Source organism: Zea mays, chromosome 1 (genome assembly GCF_902167145.1).
Source record: "Zea mays cultivar B73 chromosome 1, Zm-B73-REFERENCE-NAM-5.0, whole genome shotgun sequence".
NCBI classification, from domain to species: Eukaryota; Viridiplantae; Streptophyta; class Magnoliopsida; order Poales; family Poaceae; genus Zea; species Zea mays.
The window spans coordinates 65,572,446-65,596,853 of NC_050096.1; the positions used below are offsets into that span (position 1 = coordinate 65,572,446).

General features: G+C 46.8%; 1 protein-coding gene across 7 annotated transcripts; it reads left to right on the plus strand.

Moving 5' to 3' along the window:
- Window positions 1–5,532: 5,532 nt before the first annotated feature.
- Window positions 5,533–24,020, plus strand: LOC100216561 (uncharacterized). Of its 7 annotated transcripts, none has more exons than XR_560959.4 (18): window positions 6,664–6,754; window positions 6,875–7,184; window positions 7,288–7,351; window positions 7,439–7,472; window positions 7,943–8,076; window positions 8,250–8,323; window positions 8,463–8,541; window positions 8,637–8,726; window positions 9,369–9,442; window positions 9,757–9,844; window positions 10,230–10,356; window positions 10,441–10,545; window positions 14,120–14,243; window positions 14,333–14,384; window positions 15,826–15,870; window positions 22,005–22,049; window positions 22,713–22,811; window positions 22,949–24,020. XR_560959.4 is itself a non-coding variant. In NM_001321565.1 (17 exons), exons 2-17 carry the CDS (start codon window positions 7,129–7,131, stop codon window positions 23,099–23,101), a joined length of 1,398 nt encoding a protein of 465 aa, NP_001308494.1. In that variant the 5' UTR covers window positions 5,533–5,714; window positions 6,875–7,128; the 3' UTR covers window positions 23,102–23,176. The 7 variants fall into 7 exon arrangements, 5 of the variants coding, with proteins under 5 accessions (NP_001308494.1, XP_020402294.1, XP_008664700.1 ...); XR_004855415.1 differs by having other exon boundaries at window positions 22,911–23,177; NM_001321565.1 differs by lacking the exons at window positions 6,664–6,754; window positions 15,826–15,870 and adding an exon at window positions 5,533–5,714 and having other exon boundaries at window positions 22,949–23,176.
- Window positions 24,021–24,408: the final 388 nt, after the last annotated feature.

Sequence of the window (24,408 nt, forward strand, 5' to 3'; positions counted from 1 at the left end):
AGGTTGAGGACCTTGGGGTCTATTTCCTCGCCGGAAGATGTGATGGGGATTTCCTCGAGGAGAGGATCCACATGGTCCCTTTGAGTAGACATGATCGTTTCCTCACGCGGTTAAGCGTAAAATGAGGCACGAAGTTCTGATACCAATTGAAAGTAGCCTAGAGGGGGCTGAATAGGCTACACCTGAAATTTTTCACTAAAAACTTCGAGATAGGTCAAATTAAAGTTGCACTGGTGCAAACCGGTTCAGTTGATTTTGTTTACAACTGAACAAGTTTGAACCTGCTCAACTTAGATTAAATAATCAGTTAAACAAATATTACGAAGTAGTGAAAGATTTTGCTAATGACTTGCCCTACAGAAAATCCACTCAAATAGATGAATATGAACCAACTAACAATTTAAGGCACTTAACAAGAAAGCACAAGAACACGCGATTTATCCCGAGGTTCGACATCCACCACAAAGGTGTCCTACTCCTCGTTGAGGAGCCCACAAAGGGCCGAGTATTTTCCAACCCTAATCCTCCACAAGTCGACCACAAAGGTCAAGGCAATCTCTTCTCAAATTTGCTCAAAGAGCGGGTAATACAAACTTCTTGGGGTCGTCCACAAATTTGGAGACTCCTAAGCAACCTCTAACCGTCAAGGAACACAAGGCTCCAAGAGTAACAAATCCGCACAAGGTCAAGTTTGCAATGAGCTCAAGAACAAAGAGAATGGGAGAATCAAGATGAAATTGATAGCGTGTTAGATCGACTTCACCTCACACCAAGGATCCTTCAATCGATTGAAGGAGATGCGATTTCGGGTGTGAGATGTGAATTGAATTCCTTTGTTTGGGGTTTGGTCAGCTGAGAAATCGTGGAGAGAGCAGAAGTAATGAAGAGAGAGAGTGTGGGGGGGTATTTAAAGGATCCCCCAAAAGCTGGCAGCCGTTGGGAGAAAAGAGCCAAAAACCGGTTGAACCGGTTTCCACCAGGAAGATCTTGGTTCACTGATCTACTCATCCGGAGACTCGACCGGATTCAAAACCGGTTGAGTCGGGAAAAATTCCGGTTTAACTGGTTTCACAAAAATATCTACAACGATTTTTCTGACAACTCTGAGTGTCAGACAGGTCAGAGCAGGGGTGGCAGAGAAATAGTCCAGAAACCGGTTGAACCGGTTTCAAAGGCTGAAGAGCAAGATTTGAATATTTTGAAGTGAACAAAGGTGGAACACTTGTGGGAAGTAAAAGTGGTTTTTCACAAAGGCATTCATGATCTAGAAAAGTGTTCTCTAAGATGATTTTGAAGGATTTTGAACTTAGCTCATTGCATAACTTACTTAACCATTGCGGATCCCTCTTAATTGAACGGCGATTCCTATAACTCAAGAATTATAAAATGAACACTGCCGTTGATTTCAAGCACTTGGAGCACGCCATATGATGTAGAATTTCAATCTGCTGTGCTTTACATTTTTATGCTCATAAGATCTGTGCTTCTCCTGTCTGTAGAATAACTGTGTACATGCTAGGAGCAAACTTGTTAGAATCTCTGTTTGTTTTGTCATTTAATCACCAAAACCCTCAATTAGGGTTGATTGCACTTACAGGATGGTTCATCTTCTTTCAACACAACAAATCCATCCCTAACAATTGACCAAAATTTTCCACCCATTGCTCTAAGATGCATTGACATTCTTATTTTCCAATAGTCATAGTTATTTCCATCAAAATGCGGTGGCTTTCCAATGTGCACATTGTTGTTACTAAGCATTTTGTCCTACTCCGGGATGATTAAATCCACAAACAATGGAGTCCTTGGCTCTGATACCACTTGTAGGATCTAGGACACCGGCTAGAGGGGGGTGAATAGACGGTTTTGACTAAAATCAAAAACACTAGGGAAATTTAATCAATATAACAAGAGGTATAAATTCTCTAGTGATAACAAGTAAACAATCTATGAGAATCAACTAAGGTGATTGAATACTTGAAGAACAATATGCAAAACACTAATCACTTGCACGACAATAAGTAATGCAAGAAAGTAAAGACACCGAATTTTATCCCGTGGTATCGGTGATTTGCCGATCACCCCTAATCCACGTTGAGGTGGACTTCAAGCTCTCACTTGCTCCTTTATCAAGACACAGCTTGATCTTTGAGCCAAGTGGACAAGAAATCACTCAATACCTCGATTCCACTAATGTCACCTTTGCCGCTCCGACGAGGTAGGCGCGAACCCCTCACAATCAACACCACGGCTTCTCCACAATCTTCTTGGAGAGCTCGACGGAGACAATCACCCGAGCCGTCTAGGAGGCGGCAACCTCCAAGAGTAACAAGCCAATGGCGCTTGCTCGGTGTACCACCTAGTGCCTCAAGAATCACCGATGGATGCAAATGCACTAGGAACACTCAATCTCTCACTAGAATGCAATCTCAAGCAAAGAGTGTGAGAGAGTGAGTTGGAGGATCACAATTGAGCTCAGTATATGCAAGGAATCGCCAAGAGAGGTCTCACACACGAGCTACCCTTCTATTTATAGTCCCCCACTGAATTCCAACCGTTATGAGTAAAAAGCACCTGTTCTTCACACGCGGACGGTCCGCGCCCTAGGGCCGGACAGTCCGCCGCACACATAACGGCTATATTCCCCGTTTGAAATCTGTCAGAGCTGTCAGAAAAGTTAGGTCTGGACAGTCCGCCCACCATGGCCGGACCGTCCGCGACCTGGCAACTTGAAGCACCTGGACCTCTGACCAAGAGCAGTTAACACAGGCGGACCGTCCGCCTACAAGGCCGGACGGTCCGAGACCTGGAGACAGTACTGTCCGGACTTATCCTCCGGACAGTCCGTAGTACAAATCCCAAAAACCACACAGTCCCTGCCCAAACCATATTTGGCACCTGCGGACTGTCCACCCATCAAAGCCGGACGGTCCACACTATAATTCAGGGACTGTCCCGAAAGCAGTCTTCTCTAGTCAGGACTGTGGACGGTCTGGCCCCAAGGCCCGGACGGTCCGCAGTGCAAAGGAACAGGACTTGTCCGAAGTGGTCAGACTTCGGACCCCACTGGTGGATCGCGGACGGTCCGCCCTCAAGACCCGGACGGTCTGTGCATCCAAGACTTTGCACTTTTCAAACAAGCTTTTGAAAGGATTTTTACTCATGAAATTTGAAGCGCTGTTAGTCCTCATGCAAATGCAACCACTAGATGCTCTATGAGGCACTAAGTTTTACACAGATCAAAGTCATTGACCCCTCTTAATAGTACGACTATCTAATCTACTAATCTGGTCAAGTATCTTCTCTAAACTCCTCAAGACCGGCAAAAACGAAACCTATGTTATACCTTTGCCTTCACTTGATCCACAACAAATGCTTATGAATCTCCAAGATTTCCTGTTCTATGTGGTCCAACCCTGCATTCTTATTTCTCCAAGAACCGTTAGTCCACAAGCAGTTGTCATTAATTACCAAAACATCACTAAAGGGCCTAGATGATTCACATCTACCCATCCACTACTTGGTGTTGTCGTCTTCCTCCTTCCACTGGATGTGCAAGTATGCACGTCATGCAAGACAACAACCTGCAAGTTGTCGGTTTACGATTTAGTAACCAACAAACAAAAAAAATACAAAATGATTGGTTGGAAAAAGGAAATAACATACGACGATGGTCGATAATCCTTTCTTTTCCTCCCGTGCATAGATCCTCCAAGGGCAATCACCACCTTTGCAATAGCCAACGTATCGAATAGTTAAAGTAACATCGATTCCAAGTTCGAACTCATGCTTTATGGCATACTACCTCATAGCAATTCGAAATTCCTTCATGTTGGGAAACAAACTGTCTGGTTGCATTGAGGGATTTATTTTATCATACTTAACTCTCTTCTCGTCCGACAGATAGTCTTCACATGGTTGGTCTATATTGTGGTCTCCCAAATCAATATGGTCCGATTTGATCCAAATTACTTGTAGCACCTCGTAAGGCTTCATCTCTTCTATTTTCCTCAGCCTCGTCCTCTCAATAAGTCCAAGTTGAGAATACATCTGCATCTCACTAGGAACATCACGTCTCCCTTCCTCCTCCCAAAAAACATTGAGAACCATAGAATCCCAATAAAACAAAGATTTTTCTTATACATTCTCATAGTCCTATACAACAGAGCTCAACTCAATGAAATAGCCAAAAGCCAAGATAACTTTACTACAAAACAAAGAGCAACCACATCTTACCTTGTTGCCATCCATCTGTCCCAATGTAACTAAGGATATGGAAGACAAGCCTATGCCTGGCACTGGTACATGCATGAATGTACATATATGGTTAAACTTGCTAGGACAAATCATGAACTTGCTAGGTACAAACATGAATTCCATGGTACAAGCAAGAACAAATCTTATAGTGCCTATCACAACCAACACAAAGAGACACACCTAGGGGGACGCCTCGTCGACCTCGGCGTTGGTGTCCGAGGCTGATGCATCCATAGAGGAGATGACTTCAGCGCAGTATTTCAACTGGTCGTGCTCCACTGCAAGAAACGAGGAATGTAGAATGGGGAATGTGGAATGAGGATCTAGATTGTAGTGGAGGAAATCTCGCATTGGGGAATGGGGATCTATATTACGGTCAAGGAATGGAGAACGGAGAATGGGGAGGAAGAAGAGGAAGGAGAGAGCTCACCGGAGGTACTCACGGGCGGCAGCTACACCAGCACTGACGGCGATGCGAACGAAAGTTGTGCCCGCGCAGACTGGTTCTGACGGAGGAGGCTTAATGGCTCTCCTCAACGTCTAAGAGAGATTTTGAGTCCATACCGGTGGCTACGTGTCGTGTGGATTTCTAAATCGTCGAATCTCTTCCTAACGTATATGTTTTGACGAAGCCGAATATGACGTGTTTCATAATAATAAAAATCTCTAATATATCGGGTTCTTAGTACCCGTACCTGAAATTTCGAGTAGGTTTAGCTTGGATATACGAAATTTTAAAAACCTGAACAACCTACGAAATTTCTAGAAAAACCGAACGCCCAGCCCTTACGGATGACGAGGGAGCAAGCTCCTCCAGATGTGGAGAAATTTGCCATTATAAAATATAGCAGATGTTGATTCGACCAAATAGAGACATAGGTGGAGGATTCGATAGTTTAGAAAAGTAGAGAAAGACCAAACTTTGAAATGGACAAGATTTCCCTATTACCCGCTGCCGACATAGATTAATCTCCCACCGTGAGAATTAGGATTTGTTCGTTTATGCTGGATTGGTGGGTCGAAACGATTTCTAATCGAATTGCTTCTCTAATTTATATAAACTTTGATTCGATTCCAGATACAATCCGACATAAACGAACAAGGCCTCCACGGCGTCTGTCCCATCGCTGCCTTCTCGTGTCGCGCTCCGACCGACCGCCGTCGCTGCCTGCTCATGTCTTCGTCCGGTCGTGCCTGCTCATGTCTTCGTCCGGTCGTGCCCATCGTCTGCGCAGCAGCCACCGTCGCCACTGCCCTGTGTCTCGGCCAGCTGCCAATGCCGTTCGTTCTCCGCCTTCGCTTTTCACCGTCCAAGGACCCGGCGCCATCGAGCAGCTTCTGGAGGTAGCGCAGGGATCGCGATGTGGTCGTCGAAGGGATCTTCGTCGGCTCGTCGCCCCCTCCTTCTTCGGCCACTGCGCACGAGGGCGACGGCGATGGCTGCTGCTGCCACATTGGTGAGCAGTCACCGATCTCCACCTCAGACCACTGTCGCTCGTCCTCCGTCTCCCAGCGCCCACACCATTCCCTGTGCGCACACTGCCGATACCACGGCCAGCGGCCCGCTCCTCCTTCCCACGCCCTGCTACTTGTTAAGTACTAAAATTGTATTTCTCTGTCTCGTTGGACCATGTATGCTATTTGAACTTGATAAGAGAACATGTTTCCGTTAACAAGGGTGAAGCATACAGATAAACAACATAGCATTCTGAACTTGTATTCAAATAATCAATACAACATTCTGATAAACCGTGTTCAGATAAACAACATGGTTTCTGATAAACAACATGGTTTCAGTTAAACAGCCACACACTAATTCATCACATGAATACAACGCCACGATGAGGGCACTCCGGATCTTCGTCCCCAGTTGATGGCTGTGGAAGTTGTACTAGTGGTTGCACAGCGTCTCCGCGCACTTGGCCGCCAGCAGCGTCACCACCAGCCGCGCGCCCTCCTCGAACAGTCGCTGCTCGCCCGCCGACGTGAAGTCCACGAAGCTCTGGATCAGCGTCGGGCCAACGTACATGACGGCCAGTCGGAGCAGCGCCAGCAACGCGTTCAGTAGGAACTGCGCCCAGAAGGCGCGGAACAGCGTGTGCGGGTTATTGTCCTTGGACGCCCACGACGACGGGCAGTGCAGGGTGAAGAGCTTGTGCTCGTGCATACACTCCGGGTGGGACGGTGCCAGCGTCGGCACGTCCGACAGCTCCAACGTCGTGGCGCAGGGCCAGCGCCGCTGAGCGGAACGGCTTCTCGTGCGCGACAACGGCCACGGCGGCCAGGTGCACCGCGCATTGCAGCGCCAGGAACACCGTCACCGTCCCCAGGGCCTCGCCCTCTCCACCGCCTCTGTTGACCAGGCAAAGGACGAGCAGCAAGGGCGTAGAACGCGGCGAGGGCACCAACCGTGGCGACCTCTGTTCATCTACATCTCAGACGGAGGAGAGGTAGCTGACGGCGTGAGCATCAGGAAATTAATCTGTGTCGGTAGCGGGTAATAGAGAAATCTTTTCCATTCCAGAGTTTGGCCTTTCTTTATTTTTCCAAATTGTCGAAGCCCTCCCGTTCGTCGAATCCACCTCTGCTGTGTTTTATAATGGAAAATTTCTCCCAGATGTGGGAGGGAGCAGACGGAGAAGCCACTGACTCTGACTAGAGAGCGGCCGGAGTGAAAGTTGTTGAAAGCGGGAGCGGGAGCCTTACCAAACTGGGCTGGCAAGGCGTCGTCGCAGGTTGCCGGTTCGCCGCTGCCAGCGAAGCACTCACCTCGCCGTCGTCCTCCGGCTGCCGTTCCTGCGGTCATATGTGACGCCTTACCTGCAGTTCTCCTCGTCCCTCACGCCTCAACTCCCGCACCTCTGAGTCTCGATGGAGGACCGCCTCTTCGATAAGTCCCTGAACCCGAATAAGCTTTTGAAGGAACAGTAAGTCCAGGGTCCCTAGCCCATGAATCGAGGCTGTGGTTTCAGTCGCTCCCCTTCTTGCCCTTACGACTCTAATTAACCTTTTCCTGCCTTGGTGATGCAGATTCGTCAGCAACTTGACGGGGTCTTCCCTGCTGGAGATCGCGGCGCTCTCCACCGTCGTGCCGGTAACCCATTCAAATCTCCTGCTAATTTTTCTGTATGCGAAGCACATTGAGTTAGGGCTTTGACTTCATTTCTCTTTTGGTGCATAGGCATTGGTAGTTCTCAGAAAGTGGAGCAGCAGAGGTCAGTTCATATGAAATACTGCGAATTGTGCTCTTATATTGTAGCCTAAGGTGTCAATGAATCAATTCCCACGAGAAATCTGCAAGTGAGATCAACTAATATGATTGGAAAATCAGATTACTAGTAGGCTGCAACTTTTGCATATTTAACTGTGGATCTGTTTTATGTAAATCGTGAATTCAACAATATAGTCCAAGTTATTCTACAGTGTGTCACTGTGTCAGCGTAGAAAATGTATACCTTTTAACTTTCTATTAGTAATTGTACGTGTCACCCTCCATTTATAGCTTGTTGATAAATCTGATGGTTGATGCCATAGGTTAGGCCATCCATTTCAAGTATACTCTGTATTTTATAAGTATGACCTTTTAAATTATCACATTAACAAAAAAACACTCTCTTATTTTATTTTCCATGTATAGATTTGATCTGACAAAGCACAATACGTCTCTTGTTTCATCATGTTTTAGATAATTCTAGGAAGGATTCAGCAAAGAAAAACGATGATCAAGTTCACCCTGTTGGTAAAGATTGGATGCAATACTTCTCTACACTAGCTGTAGACTATCTCACTGTTGTATTGCCAATTATTGTGGTTTTCACAGTGAGTAACCCTTCTCTATATTTTGATTGTGCTTAGTCGCTAGTGTTTTTTAATTAAAAAGGATCAAAGAGCCTACCGAGAAACAAACTTTGCAGTACAGGGCATAAATGAAACACTTTTTAGTCGGAAGAAAAGGAGAATGACGGTCCTTGGGTTATTTCTTGATTTTGTAGGTCTTATCTGAATGGGCTTTTGGTTGTGCTATTTCTCTTGCAATCCTGATATACATCTACGTCATGTTTAAAAGGTATTTTTGTATGAGTTATTACATGAATTGTGGAAACTGGAAAGCCATTTTCTGCCATTCTAAAGTTTATTTTGTATTTATTTCTTTCTAACTGGAAAGCCTGTGGTATTGTGAAATTGATGTAATCCTGTCCTCCCAGGCCTCAGCTTTATCTTAAAGATGGGTTCAGCCAGTTGCCTTCGATGAGGGCAGACATATCTTCTTACCGTGTCTCAGTGGTGTGTAAATATTATTTATTGGAAAACATGTGTCCTTTAGTACTGGAGATGTAGCAGCACCACTGAAGTATCAAAACTAATAACTTAATCTGTAGGTTCTGGTGACATGTTTGTGCATTTTAGCTGTGGACTTCAAAATATTTCCAAGACGCTATGCCAAGGCTGAAACATATGGTAGTGGCATCGTAAGTCATATATTCAGCCTCCTTTTCCTTTCATCTGACTGTTTATACAGTTATAAGGATGTTTAAATTGCTAACGATACAGTGACGGATTGAATGCCTGGTGACACAGGCCATTTGCCTGGCCTCACTGCCATCGAACATTGCGAACATTGCAGTTTCAGACCCTAGACTGCAGGCAAAACAATTCTGCTCTTGTAGTTGTGTACATAGTCTATGGACTTACGAGTATGTTACCATGCTTAGGCTTGTTCAGGCTTTGATATTCCTTGCTCTGCCACTTTAAAGGTATATGAGTATATGATTTATTAGCTTGGTTCAGTGGACAGAACTTTGGGCAGGAAACATGAACTACTAATCACCTTAGTATATTTTGTTCCTGTGTTTTGCATAGACAATGGCCTTTATTTTTTACTATAAGTGGCAACCGAGAAACATCTGTTATTTTATTCTTCTCAGTTTTTATTTGAATTAATTGACCTTTTGTCTAGAATTCTTTCCTTGTGTTTTCAGTGTTGAACTTATGCTGCCATGTACGATTTGGAGTGTATTATACTAATTTTGAAAGTTCAGAAATTACAATGTACAATCTGAAATCACCTTCCCATTTTAATGATATTAAGAATTTGACACATGGTCTAACAGATGGATCTTGGAGTAGGATCATTTGTAGTGGCTAATGCACTGGTATCTAGACAAGCACGAAACATAGCCTCAATGTAAGTCCTTAACTATGATTTGATGTCATTTACCATAACAAATTATCTTTAGGGATACCGAATAGACACTTACAGAAAGTGTAGTGCACTGCATGGCATATGTTCCACTGATTCTCATTTAGTACTGACACTTGATGCTCCATTCATCTACTGTAATCTCTAATAACTAGAACTTTCACATGTTTAAAGGTTTGATTTGAATACGTTAATTTCACTGTGCGAATACATTAGTTTATGTGCCATAGGTGCCAATCAGCATCAGTCTACCAGATTCATATGATGTACCTTACAGTTTTTCTACTTGGGTTCCTTAGGAGTTTCAAGGCGGCTCTGAGTTCCATAAGTCCACTAGTATTTCTTGGCTTTGCTCGCATTATATCCACATGGGGTGTTGATTATCAGGTGCTTTTCTTGTTTCTTTGCACCAATTACCTGCATTACTATTTAATTATTTTGGTGATCCATTGTAACTAACACATACATTGGTGCACAACTTCTTTGTTTAGGCATACCATTCATGCAATTGTTTACTTTCATTTTCCCCAATGATCTATATTATGAATATGATTTATGATACCCCATTTTCTTTTCTGGAAATTGAAACTCTATACACCACAAGTCCACAACATATTTGCTTTTCAGTAATACTGAAAGTGGTGTGATTGGATATCAATTTTCATGGTGTTATAGAGAAGTTACTGATAGGATATCAATTTTCCTGGTGTCATAGAGAAGCTACTAAGTAATTCCATATTTGAAGACACTACTGTTTTTTTTTATCTTGTAGGTCCATGTAGGAGAATATGGTGTTCATTGGAACTTCTTTTTCACCCTCGCAGCTGTTTCTATCCTTACATCCATTGTCAGGATTCATCCAAAACATTGTGGCTTAGTTGGTCTGCTTATCCTTGCTGGTACAGATTTGTCCAGTTTGCTTAGATGGACTTTACATTGCTAAAACATTTTTCTTAAAGATTTGTCTCTGTTTTTGGTTTCAGGATACCAGATTTGGCTATCTTCTGGATTAAATGAGTACCTCATTTCTGATAAAAGAAGTGCTGATATAATCAGCCAGAATAAGGAGGGCATTTATAGCATCCTTGGTAAAAATGCAGCTCAATGCAGTTTGTCATTTATTTTCTGAAATGCTGAGAAACATAGAACCATTTAATCTTAGCATGAAGATGCAGCCATGTAGGCATAAATGCTGGTCTTGCACATGCATCTTACTAATCTTTTTTCTATTCCTTTTACCTTATTTATGTATGTGTAAGCGCCCGGGGAAGGCCATACCCATGGTTGCCGCCAAGACACATTTAGAGATCTCGACTCGGGAAACTGACTTTGAAATCCACTACTCCTGGGGCCCCTAGTCGTAGGGACCTCCTCTGGCCCCGACCAAGGGAGGGCTTAGCACTAGAAGACATTATAGAAGTGTCCGGATGCAATGACTTCTCAAATGTCAGAAGGCCGGTGTTCTTTCGGGCGACCCACATGCAATGAAGATTGGACCCCTAGCGCCCCAATACCTCCATGTTATGACCGGCATCCAATATGTCAGACGCCATAAGCGCCATAGCAGCTAGCTAGTTTATTGGCCAGTTTATTGCTGGTTTGTTAACAGCCGGATAGATAAGATGAGAATTAGCAGTCGTCTAGATAAGATAGGGTTAGTTGGAGAATAATGTGGAGATCCACCTAGATAGATGGAGATTAGTTGAAGAGGCAATCAAATAAGTTAGAAATTGCCTATATGTACAGACTATTATCATTAATGAAGGATTAAGCAGGGCAACTCTTGCCTACTGCTCTCAGTCGCATCTCTCTCTCTCTCTGCTATCTCTCTATCACCCAGGCCGAGATCACGACGACTAGGCGCTGGGGTCCATGCCCTCGCCCACCTACTCACCACCATTACCAACTCCGCAACTCGAGCTCTACCACTCAGTGGCGGACCTAGAATTTTTACATAGGGTGTGCCACAACAAAATTTTTATGTAGAACTCTATCTATCTAATATACAGATAATTTCATAGTAAATTTGGTAAACAATCTGATATATAGATATAAAGTTTGACACTCAACAAATAAGCATGAAAATTGCATATATTAAACATAAAGATTACAATAATACTATTTATCTGGGCTGTGCACCTGTATGCGAGGAACTAGGGTCTGGGGAAGAGCACCTCTGTGCGAGCCGACCGAGCAGGCGAGCAAGATGTCGTAGAGTTGCAGCCTGCAGGACGTCGTCAGCTCGTCACGCCGATAGGCGGTCGCCAGAGCCCAGAACGCCCAGATGCCGCCAGGAACTCAGGCTGTTCTGCGCAATCGGCGGCCGAACGAGCGAACAAAAGAACCGTAGAAGTTGGAAAGTCACGTAGAAGATGAAAGTCAAGTGACGCAGCGTCAGCCGAACGGACGGCCAGGCCGGGTGGGTCCCCGGTGGGCCTGGCTTAGGGTGTGCCAGGGCCCACCCGGACCCACCTGTAGGTCCGCCCCTGCTACCACTCCATGAGTAAAATATTCCAAGTTCCCAAGGCACCTTGTACCGTGGGGCAATGACCAAAGGATAAGTCCCCGGGGCCTCCTGTGTCCTGGGAAACCTATGAGACTTAAGTCCTCGAGACATCCTATTCCCATGGGCGCTTGTAAGTATAAGTCCTCAGGTCCCCACATGTCATGGGCACTTATAAGCTTAGGCCCTTGGAGGGCCTTTCATATCTTGGGGTATTTATAATCCTAAGTCCTTAGGCCCCTCGTGTTCTAGGGCATTTGTATGTGTAGGTTCTCGGGGGAGGGGGGGCTCGTGCTTCGGGACGATAAGAAGATTACGGATGCTCGGGGCAGTCTGCCCCCGAGCACTTTAACACTTAGGTGATCGGGGCCATCCGTTGCCCGCGAGGTCCTAAGGAGTCCTCAACCTCGTACTCTGAGGGCGGCCAGGATCCGGACCCTCCAGGGCCCGAGGCCTACAAAAGAGCTAAGGACTTGTGGCAGTTAAGTGTAATCATGTCTCATGACAGAAGGATGTGTCCGGACCCACCAGGGATGGTACAACCCCTGGAGGATGGACCCCACATCTAAGGGCCTAAGGATAAGTTCATAACAATAGCTTAATGGATAAGTATCGGATATAACACATTAAATGTGTGATGGGCTACATTGAAAGCATGGCGTGTGTTGTTGCCACGACTTAGGTTGTAGGGTACTCATGAGTCATGACCATTGTACGGTGCATGTATTATAGCCGCACGTGCGCACACGAAGTGTACCATGAAATATAATCAAGAACAAAGGCTACACCGCTACCAATTATATCGTACCAAGCGACACGGGCCTCGACACCCATAGACGCAACTTATTATACCTACTGCAACTGGTATGACAATCACCTTGGGAAGGTCCTCAAATGTAGCATAAAATCTGAATAGGAACGGCTGCGGATGGGGAGAATGGTAAGGCTCCCAACTACCATAGTAAATGTGACGGATGACCTTATTTATGGTCACGCCTTCACCCTGACATGCTCTCTGGGGGGCAGGTGTACTCGCTGCCACTGGGCAGGAGTGCCATTGCATTTAAGGCAAAACCAGGTCAGCCAATCATGCCCGTGACCAGGGAATGGAAAAATCACTATAGCCATGATTAGTTTCACATATTAAATGTACGAGGAGGCGTACTATACTCCTATTATGGCTTGCCAGTGCCATTAAGGCACTCATGCTCTGAGCAGGGCTCGGAAGGTCAACTCAACAGGAATAATTAACATTGGCGCATGTCCGACGTGCATTACATGGCTGAGGTATAGGGTCTGCAGTTGTACAAATACGAGATTGCGATATGACAAGGACAATAGGCCCGATGATAGGTAGGGACAGGTAGAACGTACATGTAAGATCTACCACTACCTTGAGCTATAAAAGGGAGCCCGGACTTGAGTTTGGGGGGTGGGTGGTCAGATTAGGGGGCTGCCAGGTGAGTACTTTGCATTATTTACATGGTCATTAGCTAAAAAAATATAGTGGCTCCTATGGAATTAGGGGAGCATTTTGGGGGGGGGGGGCATTGCTCCCCTGTGCCCCCCTATTCTTTGCCCCTGTATGAACATCATTTATGGGGGGTCCAACATACTGATTCCAACTCTTGCATTCAATTTGACCCAACCAAAATAGCTCTAGTTGGTGGTAATCAAGCTTACCACAACTCGTCTAGAAGGCAGGTAAAGGGAGGATTAGGATCATTAGGCTAGACCTTTCACCATAACCTTGAGATGAGGGGGAGCTAGAGAGTCTTGATGCTCACTGGTGTTTGAGTTTGTAATCTGTTTGCCATTTATGTTCAGCAATCGATGATTAGCCAGAGGATGTAGGGTATTATTTACATTGCAGTCCGAATTTCTATAAAAATCTGTGCGTTTAGGCTCGGATGTCATGACTTCGTAGACATACTCTATGATGTCAGGACTTACGTCCTGCTCTCCTTGGTACCTTGTGGTTTCGACGACAGTATGCTACACACAGTTTCTTTTTTTATCTTACTAAGCTTAAGTACACACACTAATTACCGTTAGCCATCACACCCTTTTAATAGCTAGATGCCATAAATTAGCATGCATTGTATTTTAAATTTGCCGTAAAAATATGCATTCCACTAATGGATATCCTTCCATAACAGGATACTGGGGTATGTTTCTAATTGGTGTTTCTTTGGGTTTCTATCTGTTTTTTGACACTAGTTCAAAGGGCAAGAACAGGAACACTCAAGTCATGAAAATCTGGGTTCTTGCTGCGTTGTTTTGGTAAGAAACATTGAAACAGCGACAACATGTTTGATTGCTGTTTCAAATGTTTTCTGCTTATTAAGATCTGTTCACATGTTGTGTTATAGGATTTTGGCAATCATCTTTGATAGCTATATTGAGAGAGTTTCTCGGCGAATGGTAAGATACTAATTTTGATTGGTTTTTTACTCTAGCATGAAATCAATAATGTTTTTTTCTTGAATACGCAGGAGAGTTGCATATCATTATATTGAAAGGAGAGAATAAAGGCATCAAGCCCAAAACAAACAAACACACATCCACACACACGCACACAAAGACACCCCTCAAAGCCCAACCTACACACCCCACCGGCTTACACCACCAGTACAAAAAACTCCTCCTTTAGCCAGGGTCGAACAGAGTTCGAATGCTCTTGGCGCCTGCCAAAGACCATAGATGCAGCTCTTCTTTAAATCTCTCCTCTAGGGAAGATAGGCAAGGTCGTGCTCCATAAAAAACACAACTGTTTCTATGCTTCCAAATGCTCCATGCTCCAAGGATGACAATGCTATTGAAACTCTTTCTTTTGCCTTTGGGAAATAGATGAGAAGCTTTCCTCCACCAATCTTCGAAACAACTATCACCTCTCTTAGACTCCACATTATTGAGTCTAAGTGAAGAAAGGATAGCATGCCAAAACTGCCTTGCAAAAACACAATTGGTTAAGATATGCTAGATCGTTTCCTTCTCTTGGTCACAAAGAACACAACTCTGGGGATAATCAAGACCTATTTTCTGAAGTCTGTCTGCCGTCCAACATTTATTATTAATGGCTAGCCAAATAAATGTTTTACATTTGGGGGCTGCCCAGGCTTTACAAATTTTCTTCCAAGGTTCAAAGGAGATTGCACCACTGAAGAAAATTCTATAGGCAGACTTTGAGATAAAACCCCATCACTAGAGAATCTCCAAACATGTGTATCATTGTTTTCCAGGGCATCCCACAGCTGCAAGTATTGCATAATGCCCGCAAGAGATAGGTTCCCTGTATATCCCGAACCCAAGAATGAGAAGGGAGGGCCTGCTGCAGTCCTAACTTTCCTATATTTTTTGGGGCTGCAGCAGCAATGATTGGTGCAAGCTCCTCAATAGAGCACCCGTTAATCCATTTATCCATCCAAAAATAAGTTGTAGCTCCATCACCAATAATAGAAGTCACAGATACCCGAAATAAAGCTCTGGCTTGATTGGAAACATTAAGATCAAGGCCTCTCCAAGGTTTATCAGAGTTTGTTTTCGGAAGCCATAGCCATCTCATTTGTAATGCCCAACTCATGGTGAGAAGATTAGATATTCCAAGGCCTCCCAAGTCAACTGGCCTAGTAACCTTTTCCCAAGCTATAAGACAATTTCTCCTCTAGCCTCTTTTCTGCCTTTCCACAAGAAATTTCTCCTAATTTTGTTAATGGCTTTAATAACCCATTTAGGTATCTTGAGAGCAATAAACAGATAAACAGGAATGATAGAGAGTACTGATTTAAGTTATTCTCCCAGTAATGTTTAGAAGATTAGCTTTCCAACCCGGAAGTCTATCAACAATTTTTTGAATCCATTGCAGGAGGTCACCTGAATTAAGTCTTTTGTTACTCAAAGGAAGACCCAGGTAAGTTGTGGGGAATCTTTTAGAGGCACAACCCAAGGTTTGGACAGCCAACCCCATCTCTTCATCGCATCGAATTGGGAAAAAGAAACTCTTCTGCATGTTAGTGTGCAGCCCAGAAGCAGCCCCAAAAATCCTCATTAACCAGAGGGTTTCACTGTTTGCTGATGACGTGGCCGTCTTTGTTTTTTTTTGAAGTAACATTTACTTCAAAAAAAAAACAAAGACGACCACGTCATCAGCAAACAGTGAAACCCTCTGGTTAATGTTTCTGCCAGCAATGGAATGAATAAGCCCACACTCATCAGCTTTAATAAAAAAGCTATTAAGCACATCCATGACCAAAATGAACAGAAGAGGGGATAAGGGTGTAGAGAGAGGGAAGAATGGATTGAATCACCACACACCCATTGAGGGTGGGGAGCCTGTCATATATAGCCAATAGGCATGCATGGAAGGTACATGTAAGGAAGGCTATTCCCTGTACAAGGAAACAGACCTAGGCTATAGATAGAAGGTAATCCTAGTCTATACAAGGCAGCTAGCCAATCTAGGGGATTACAATCAATTGCTAATCAGGCTCTGATTGATCCTGATAGATACATATCCTAATACCCGCCCGCAGTCTGAGCGGGAGGATCACGGACGCATAGACTGTTCCGAAATTCAGTGAAGAGTTGTACGGGCAGTCCCTTGGTCATGATGTCGGCGAACTGGTGTGTAGACGGAACATGAAGAACACGGAACTGCCCCAAAGCTACCTTCTCACGGACGAAGTGGATGTCGATTTCGATGTGCTTCGTGCGGCGGTGATGGACTGGGTTGGCTGCTATGTACACAACGCTCACATTGTCACAGTAGACCACGGTCGCACGCGGGATGAAGATGTGCAGCTCATGTAGAAGCTGACGCAGCCAGCAGCACTCAGCAACAGCATGGGCCACAACACGGTACTCTGCTTCGGCGCTGGAGCGAGAGACAGTCGTCTGACGTTTGGACGACCATGACACCAGATTGTCGCCGAGGTAGACGCAGAAGCCGGAGGTGGAGCGACGCGTGTCGGGGCAGCCGGCCCAGTCGGCATCGGAGTAGGCTGTGAGCTGATCAACGGCGCTAGGTCCCAAGTGCAGACCTGCGGACAGGGAGCCCTTGACATAGCGCAGGATGCGCTTGATTAGCGCAAGATGCGGCTCGCGAGGGTCGTGCATGAAGAGGCAGACTTGCTGGATAGCATAGGCCAGGTCCGGCCTGGTCAGAGTGAGGTACTGGAGAGCACCAGCGAGGCTCCGGTACTCCGAGGGGTTGGCGACTGGAGCGCCCTCGGAGGCAGACAACTTGGTCCGGGCATCCACCGGAGTAGCTGTCGGGTGGCATTCAGACATGCTAGCGCGCTGGAGAAGATCAACGGCGTACTGCCGCTGGGAGAGGAACATCCCACTGCTGTCCCGTGTCACCGAGATGCCGAGGAAGTGGTGAAGATCCCCGAGGTCCGTCATGGCAAATTCCGACGATAGGCGGGAGGTGACGTGCTGGAGAAGAGCCGGCGATGATGCAGTGATGATGATGTCGTCGACGTAGAGGAGAAGGTAGGCCATGGTGTCTCCATTCTTGTAGATGAACAAGGAGGCATCCGTTTTGGAGGTGGTGAAGCCAATACTGCGAATGAAGCTGGAGAAGCGCTGATTCCAAGCGCGTGGTGCCTGCTTAAGCCCATACAGGGACTTCTGCAACAGATAGAGTTAGGTGTAGCGGGGTCGACGAATCCTTTCGGCTGCTCGCAGTAGACAGTCTCCTCGAGGTTGCCGTGGAGGAAGGCATTCTTCACGTCGAGCTGCCGGATGGGCCAGTCTCGGGACACAACAATGCTGAGGACGGTGCGGATCGTGGCCGGCTTGACGACCGGGCTGAATGTTTCGTCGTAGTCGACGCCTTCCTCCTGGGAGAAGCCACGAACGACCCAGCGTGCCTTGTGCCGGGCGAGGGAGCCGTCGGAGTGGAGCTTGTGTTTGAACAACCACTTGCCAGTGACAATGTTCGCACCAGGCGGCCGGGGTACGAGGCGCCAAGTGCCGTCGTCGATCAATGCCTTGTACTCGTCCGCCATCGCAGCACGCCAATTTGGATCGACCAGGGCACTGCGATAGTTCGCCGGGATTGGCGAGGCGACGGAGGCGGAGAAGCCGAAGCGCTGGACAGTGCGAAGGGAGCCGGTCTGTGAGCGTGTCACAGGCCGGTTCGCTGCAGTAGAGAGGAGCCGAGCTGCTGGAGCCGCTGGTGGCGAAGTTGGTGCAGCTGCTGTTGGCGCTGAAGGTGCAGCAGCCACAGGGGCCACCTCTGCGGTGACCGGTGCTGCTGGAGGCTGGGCGCGGCGGGTGTAGGTGTTGCCGAAGTGCTGACCATCAGTTGGGGGAGCCGCCGGCTGCCCCACTTGGGGCCCATGAGCGCCCAGTTGTGGCCCGCCCGCAGGGTGAACCCGGGGGCCAAGCTGAAGTATGGCCGGGTCCAGGAACACCTGGAGATCATCCTCGCTGCTGGCAACGAGCGACAGATGGGTGTTTGCAGGAGCCGTCGAGGAGGTGAGGTCCTGCATCAGAAAATCAAGTGACGACGGCATGGAGGCCGCCGATGGTGCAGCCGAGAATGGGAACACAGACTCATAAAAATAACATGGCGCGAGATAATGATGCGGCGAGTGGACATGTCAAGGCAGCGATAGCCCTTGTGAGAGGATGGGTATCCGAGGAAGACACAAGGAGTGGATCGAGGGGCGAGTTTGTGAGGGGAGGTGGCAGTGAGGTTCGGATAGCAGAGGCATCCGAAGATGCGAAGGGAAGCGTAATCAGGGAGTATGCCGTGAAGAATTTGGTAAGGTATTTGGTTTTGTATGGAGGAGGAGGGGCGCCTATTGAGGAGGTATGTTGCTGTTGTGAGGGCTTCAACCCAGTATGGAGGTGGCATGGACGCATGGAGCAGCATGGTGCGGATGGTGTTGTTGGTAGTGCGGAGCATGCGTTCGTCCTTGCCGTTTTGTGGTGAGGTATAGGGGCAGGAAAGGCGGAGAGTGATGCCGTGGCTAGCAAGGAAGTGGTGGCGCGGTTGACAAACTCGGTCCCATTATCGGCTTGGAAGGATTTAGGTGTGGTACGAAACTGGGTCTGAGCGTATGCAATGAATTCAATCATGTGGCGGTGCACCTCAGATTTGTGACGAAGTGGGAAGGACCAGCAGTAATGGGAATAATCATCGAGTATAATAAGGTAATACTTGAACCCAGAATTGCTTAACACGGGAGATGTCCATACATCGCAGTGAAGTGAATCAAGCGGAGCATGAGTAACAGATGTCGAGTGACTAAATGGAAGGCGCACATGCTTGCCAAGTTGACAGGCATGGCAGAGGCATGGCGAGCTTTTATTGAAGGAAATGACCGACATGCTGCGAAGTTTGGCGAGGCTGGAGGGACCGGGGTGGCCGAGGCGATGATGCCACATAGACGACGTGGTGGCGAGGCTGCAGGAGGGAGTTGTGGTGGAGGAGTAGGTGTAGAGGTCGCCACCACTATTGCAGCGAAGAGTCACGTGCCCCGTCTGTTTGTCCTTGACAGAAAACCATAGGCGTCAAATTCAATTGAACAAGAGTTGTCACGAGTGAATTGACGAACAGATAAAAGATTGCGCACAAGTGCAGGTGCAACTAGAACATTGTTAATACGATAGGTAGAGGTGGGGGAGGATAGTGTAGATGTGCCACGACAGGTGATGGGTATGGTGGTGCCATCTCCAACGGTGATGCCGAATGAAGGAGGGGGGAGATGGGACAGGAGTATACCAGCCGAAGAGGACATGTGAGCTGTGGCGCCAGTGTCGAGGACCCAAGGGGAGGACCCCTGGAGGGACATCTGATTCAGTGCGGCGATGAGGCCAGCCTGATCCCAACCGCCCTGCGCTGCCATAGGTGGAGCAGGGTTGTCGGGGGACTGAACAGGGGCGAGCGCAGTGTGCGCCTGAGCCTGAGTGAAGGGGCCGAGGATGCCAGGACTGCGCCAGGCAGGGGTTGGCGCCGGCGGGCGCCAGGGCTGCTGATGAACCCCGGCGGTCCAAGGGGGGTAGCAGTACCAGGGGGCGGCTGGGAACCTGGGACCGCCGCCAGAGTGAGGGCCGCCCTTGCCCTTCTTCTTCCAGCGGCCGCCGCCACCACCTGGGTTGCCGCCGCTGCTGGAGCTACTGCCGTGACTGCCCTGTCTACTGGCAGTGGAGCCGCCGCCGTTGGTGGTGGGGGTGGTGCGGCAGTTGCCAGTTGGTACCGCACGATGCGTGGAGTGCCATCTGGGCCGCAACCGTGCCTTCATTGGCGAGGCGGAGTTCCTTCAGCACGAGCTTCTCGCGAGTGGTGGCGAAGTCCGGCAGCGGGTGGGAGTCGGCAATGTTGTCGGCGGTGCTGGCGAAACGTGGGTTGAGGCCGCGGAGGAGGTTGAGGACGAGCTCCGCGTCGGTGATGGTGCGGCCGACATCACGGAGCGCGTCGGCGGTGGCCTTCATACGCTGGGCATAGTCATTGATGGAGGAGTCGCCCTGAGTCATCGAGTGAAACTCGTGGCTTAGGAAGATGGCGCGTGGAACCTTGTTGGCCTCGAAGAGGCGCTTGATGGCGACCCAGAGCTCGCGCACAGTCTGGTTTGGAGCCGCGGCGAGGCCGATGACGTCGGGCCCAGCCGAGCCGAGAAGCTAGCTGCGGACGTAGGCATCGGCGATGCCCCAAGAAGGATCTGTGGGACGGGCTTCCTGCAGTCCGTCGATATGCGAGAGGAGAGCGAATTTTCCACAGAGAGAGGTGAAGAATGGTTCCCACTGGTTGAAGTTGGGTTTTGCCAGTTCAAGAGTCACCGGGATGTGGTTCTTGACATTGATCGTCGCATAGGGGGCGACAATCACAGCGGGAGCAGGAGTGGTGGCGTCGGTCATGGTGACCAGGGGGGAGGAGGTGCGGCGCAACAGGGAGGAGTTGGCGCTGCGCACAGCAGGGAGATGGGCGCAGGATCTAGAGAGCTGATACCATGAGCCTGATTAGCAATTGATTGTAATCAAGGGGTCACCCTGCCTTAACCCTCTCCTGTGCCTGATAGACTGACCGGGTTTTCCATTCACCAAAATTTGGGTAGAAGAAGATATGAGAAGATTAAAAACCAGATTGCACCAAATCTGTCCAAACCCCAAATGATGCAGCACTTCCATCAGGAAAGCCCAACTGACAGAATAGTGAAGGCGAAGCTGTTATGGCTGGGTGCCAATGTGGTGCGGTCATCAGGCTTAAGGCCCAAGTATCCTTAGATAAGATTAGTTACTGGATAAGGATAGATATCCAAGTCATTAGATAAGGATAGATATCCAAAAGAGCTATCCAGATGAGAGTTAGTTTAGATGAGAGTTATCTAGATGAGAGTTGTCCAGATGAGACTATAAATAATCTGTAAGACCCTTGATTGTAGGATAAGCAGAAGCAATTACTATTGCCCGCTTCCCTCAGGGAGCAGGGCGAACCCTAGCCACCAGCTCTCTCTCTCTCTCTCTCTCTCTCTCGATTAGCCACGGTGCCCTCCGTCGTGCACACTGCCGGCGACAACGCAGCCGCCACCCCCTTCTTCCTCCCCTCGCTTGCAGCCCTAACCGTGAACAGTACTCGCCGGTACTGTAGCGCGGGTGCTGTAGCATGAGTATTGTAGCGCCCCTGTTCTCTCGCTTTCTGCCGGCCACACCGAGCCATGGCGCTCCAGCGCCGTGATCGCTGTCGGGCTCCAGCACCTCATCGCTATTCCCTTCGCCACATCCCCGGTAGGATCCGCAATCCTATCAGAAGCCATCTTGGAGAATGTTTTTAAAAGTTGCTATTGCAATTTTATGGTTCGTGGAGCAGAATATTGTGGTCGTAACATGGAATGACAATTATTTAGGCTTAAGCAATTTTTTAGTCAGGAAACTTTAATGCTTATGAATAGGCTGAATACAGTGTAAAAGGAGTTATAGCATTCCAATTTGCAGTAAATAAACCTTAATGCTTAACCTTTTTTCTCATCAGTCTTTAGATTGAATTGGATGTTAATACATATAGCTCAAAACGTGATCAAAGCATTCATTTTGCAGTGCAACTTTGCTTATGTTATGCTTGTTTTTGGCCAGAATTTTCAGGTAATGTGCTTTTCTATGTTCTTTTGTTTAATTATACTCTCTCCGTCCCAAAATAGTAGTCGTTTTAGCTCTATATTTTTATGACTGTTCATATGGATGAAGATGAATCTAGATACATATATAGAACACATACATTAATTATTGTGTGAATCCAATAAAAAGGTAAAACGTATTTTTATTTGGGACGAAAGGAGTAGAATACATTAATTAGCACACCAGGTTGGTCTTTTCTTTAACATCTTGGTAGTGTTCGTATTTGTTAAGCAATAGACAAATACTGGACTTTTCTTTAACAATATGCACTTTATCTGATAATGCCGACAAATTAACCCATAATGTGGCCAAAGAAAGCCAAAGCGTTAGGCTAGATAAGGTAGATGATAAGCTGTGGACATATGCACCAACTACTACTTGACTAGAAGCTGAAATCTAAGGTAGGCACAAGACTTATTCGATCAATCATTAGACCCGTGAGTAGTAGCACGGGGGTTTGCAAAGCCACGAAGTTAACTACTTAGCCAATTAAATGATCACACTTTCCTGAGAGTTTACGAACAGTGGGTTTGTCTGTTTTTTCTTTAGTTGTTTGGTCTAGTATTTTTGTTTATGCTTCACATTAGCTTCACTGTTCATGGCTTTATGCTGATTGATTATCCAATTTAGGTTTTATGTATCCTCACATTAGCTGGGTTCGTCTCATATAAAAAGAACTTGGTTCTTGAAGATGCATTCAATCAAAATATGCTCGGTTCATTCCTTCTGGTAAGACCATTGCCTGCTTTCTTTATTACTAGAAAATGGAAATTATCAAGTTATTAAACTTTCACTGTGCTTTTATTTGATAGTTGTTCAATTTGCCAGGTCAATCGAACTGAAACTTAAGTGTCTTCTTCTTTCAGGCAAATATCCTTACTGGTCTGGTTAATCTCTCAGTTAACACGCTCTCTGCTTCTTCCCTCACCGCCTTCATGATTCTGTCAGTATACACCTTTGCTTTATGCATGGTTACTGGCCTTATCCATTTTTGTGGTGTTAGAATGAAATTCTGGTGAATTGTAAGCTACCATTTGATATGATGTATGCATTCATTAACTTGTCAGCGAACTAGTAGCTAGCTTGCTTGAAATATAATGATTTTTAGGGGGGGGGGGGGGGAAATAAGGCAGATTGGTATCCTACTACGTGATGCAGATGACCTGACGTATCCCACTGACGACCTAGCTGGAGGTGCGTGGGCATTCGGCCCTCTTTCCGCGTGGCGTTTCTTCGTGCCTGAGGCGACGACGGTTTGGCACCGGCTCTCTGCCGTCGAGAGAGAATGGCACCAGCCACCAGCTCGTGTCACCACTGCCGGCATAGGTGGTCTGTTCCTCTTCAGCTCGCTGCTTATTTAAGAAACCGTGACAGAGAATGCCTTTGACCTTAAATCTGTTGAACCAATGTACCGGGGGAGGAGGTAACCAGTGCATCAGTACTCCGGCCCCTCAGCTCCACTTCAGATCAGATCTCCTGAATTGCACGTTTGAGATCGAGATCTATCAGGCCATGCTAAGAGAGTAAGAGGTGATCAAATGACAGTACTGAAAAGTGTAGCAACAACCACGCTTGCTTGTGTGTGATGGTGGAGTGAGAGACAAGGAGAGCTGGATCCACCACCCTGTCCTCTGGAGACTTGATGAGTCGGACGCATCAAATTGCGTTGCGTGATCGGACGGGTCCAAATGGTATTAACTCGCAGCCCATGGATTGCGAGCCTTCATGGAATGGTTTCCGGATCACGATGGATCAATCGTTCATCGCTGACGAACTAGTACGTGGTATTTGTATTGCACCGACCTTGTGTGGCCCATAGTACTACTTCCTTTAACTTGTTTTCGGTACTCTCGTTTCTGAAATTGATGTTGCTAGGTTATTCTAATCGGTCAAATTTTCATAAGTTCAACTAGATTTATAATATTTCATGTTTTATAATATTTGGTTGCAAATGCTATATCTTGAGGAAAGGTAGTCGACTCTCTAAATTTAAGAAGAAATGTGATGCGGTTTTCTACTCGGGTATTCTTCAAATAGCAAGGCTTGTAGGGTTTTAAACAAAACTCGTGGCATTATTGAGGAATCATTTGATGTTGAGTTTGATGAAACAAATAGGTTTTAAGATGAAAATCAAAATCTTAATGATGTAAGTGGAGTTCACTTGAGGAATGCCATTAAGATTGACCATTGGTGAAATTCAGCCAAAAGAAGATGACGATGATGCATGGTTGTCATTCCATCATCTTCAACTCTAAATGAGGAAATTCATCAAAGTTAACAAAATAATGAAGTTGAGAATGCTCATGATAATGGTAACAAGTCATTC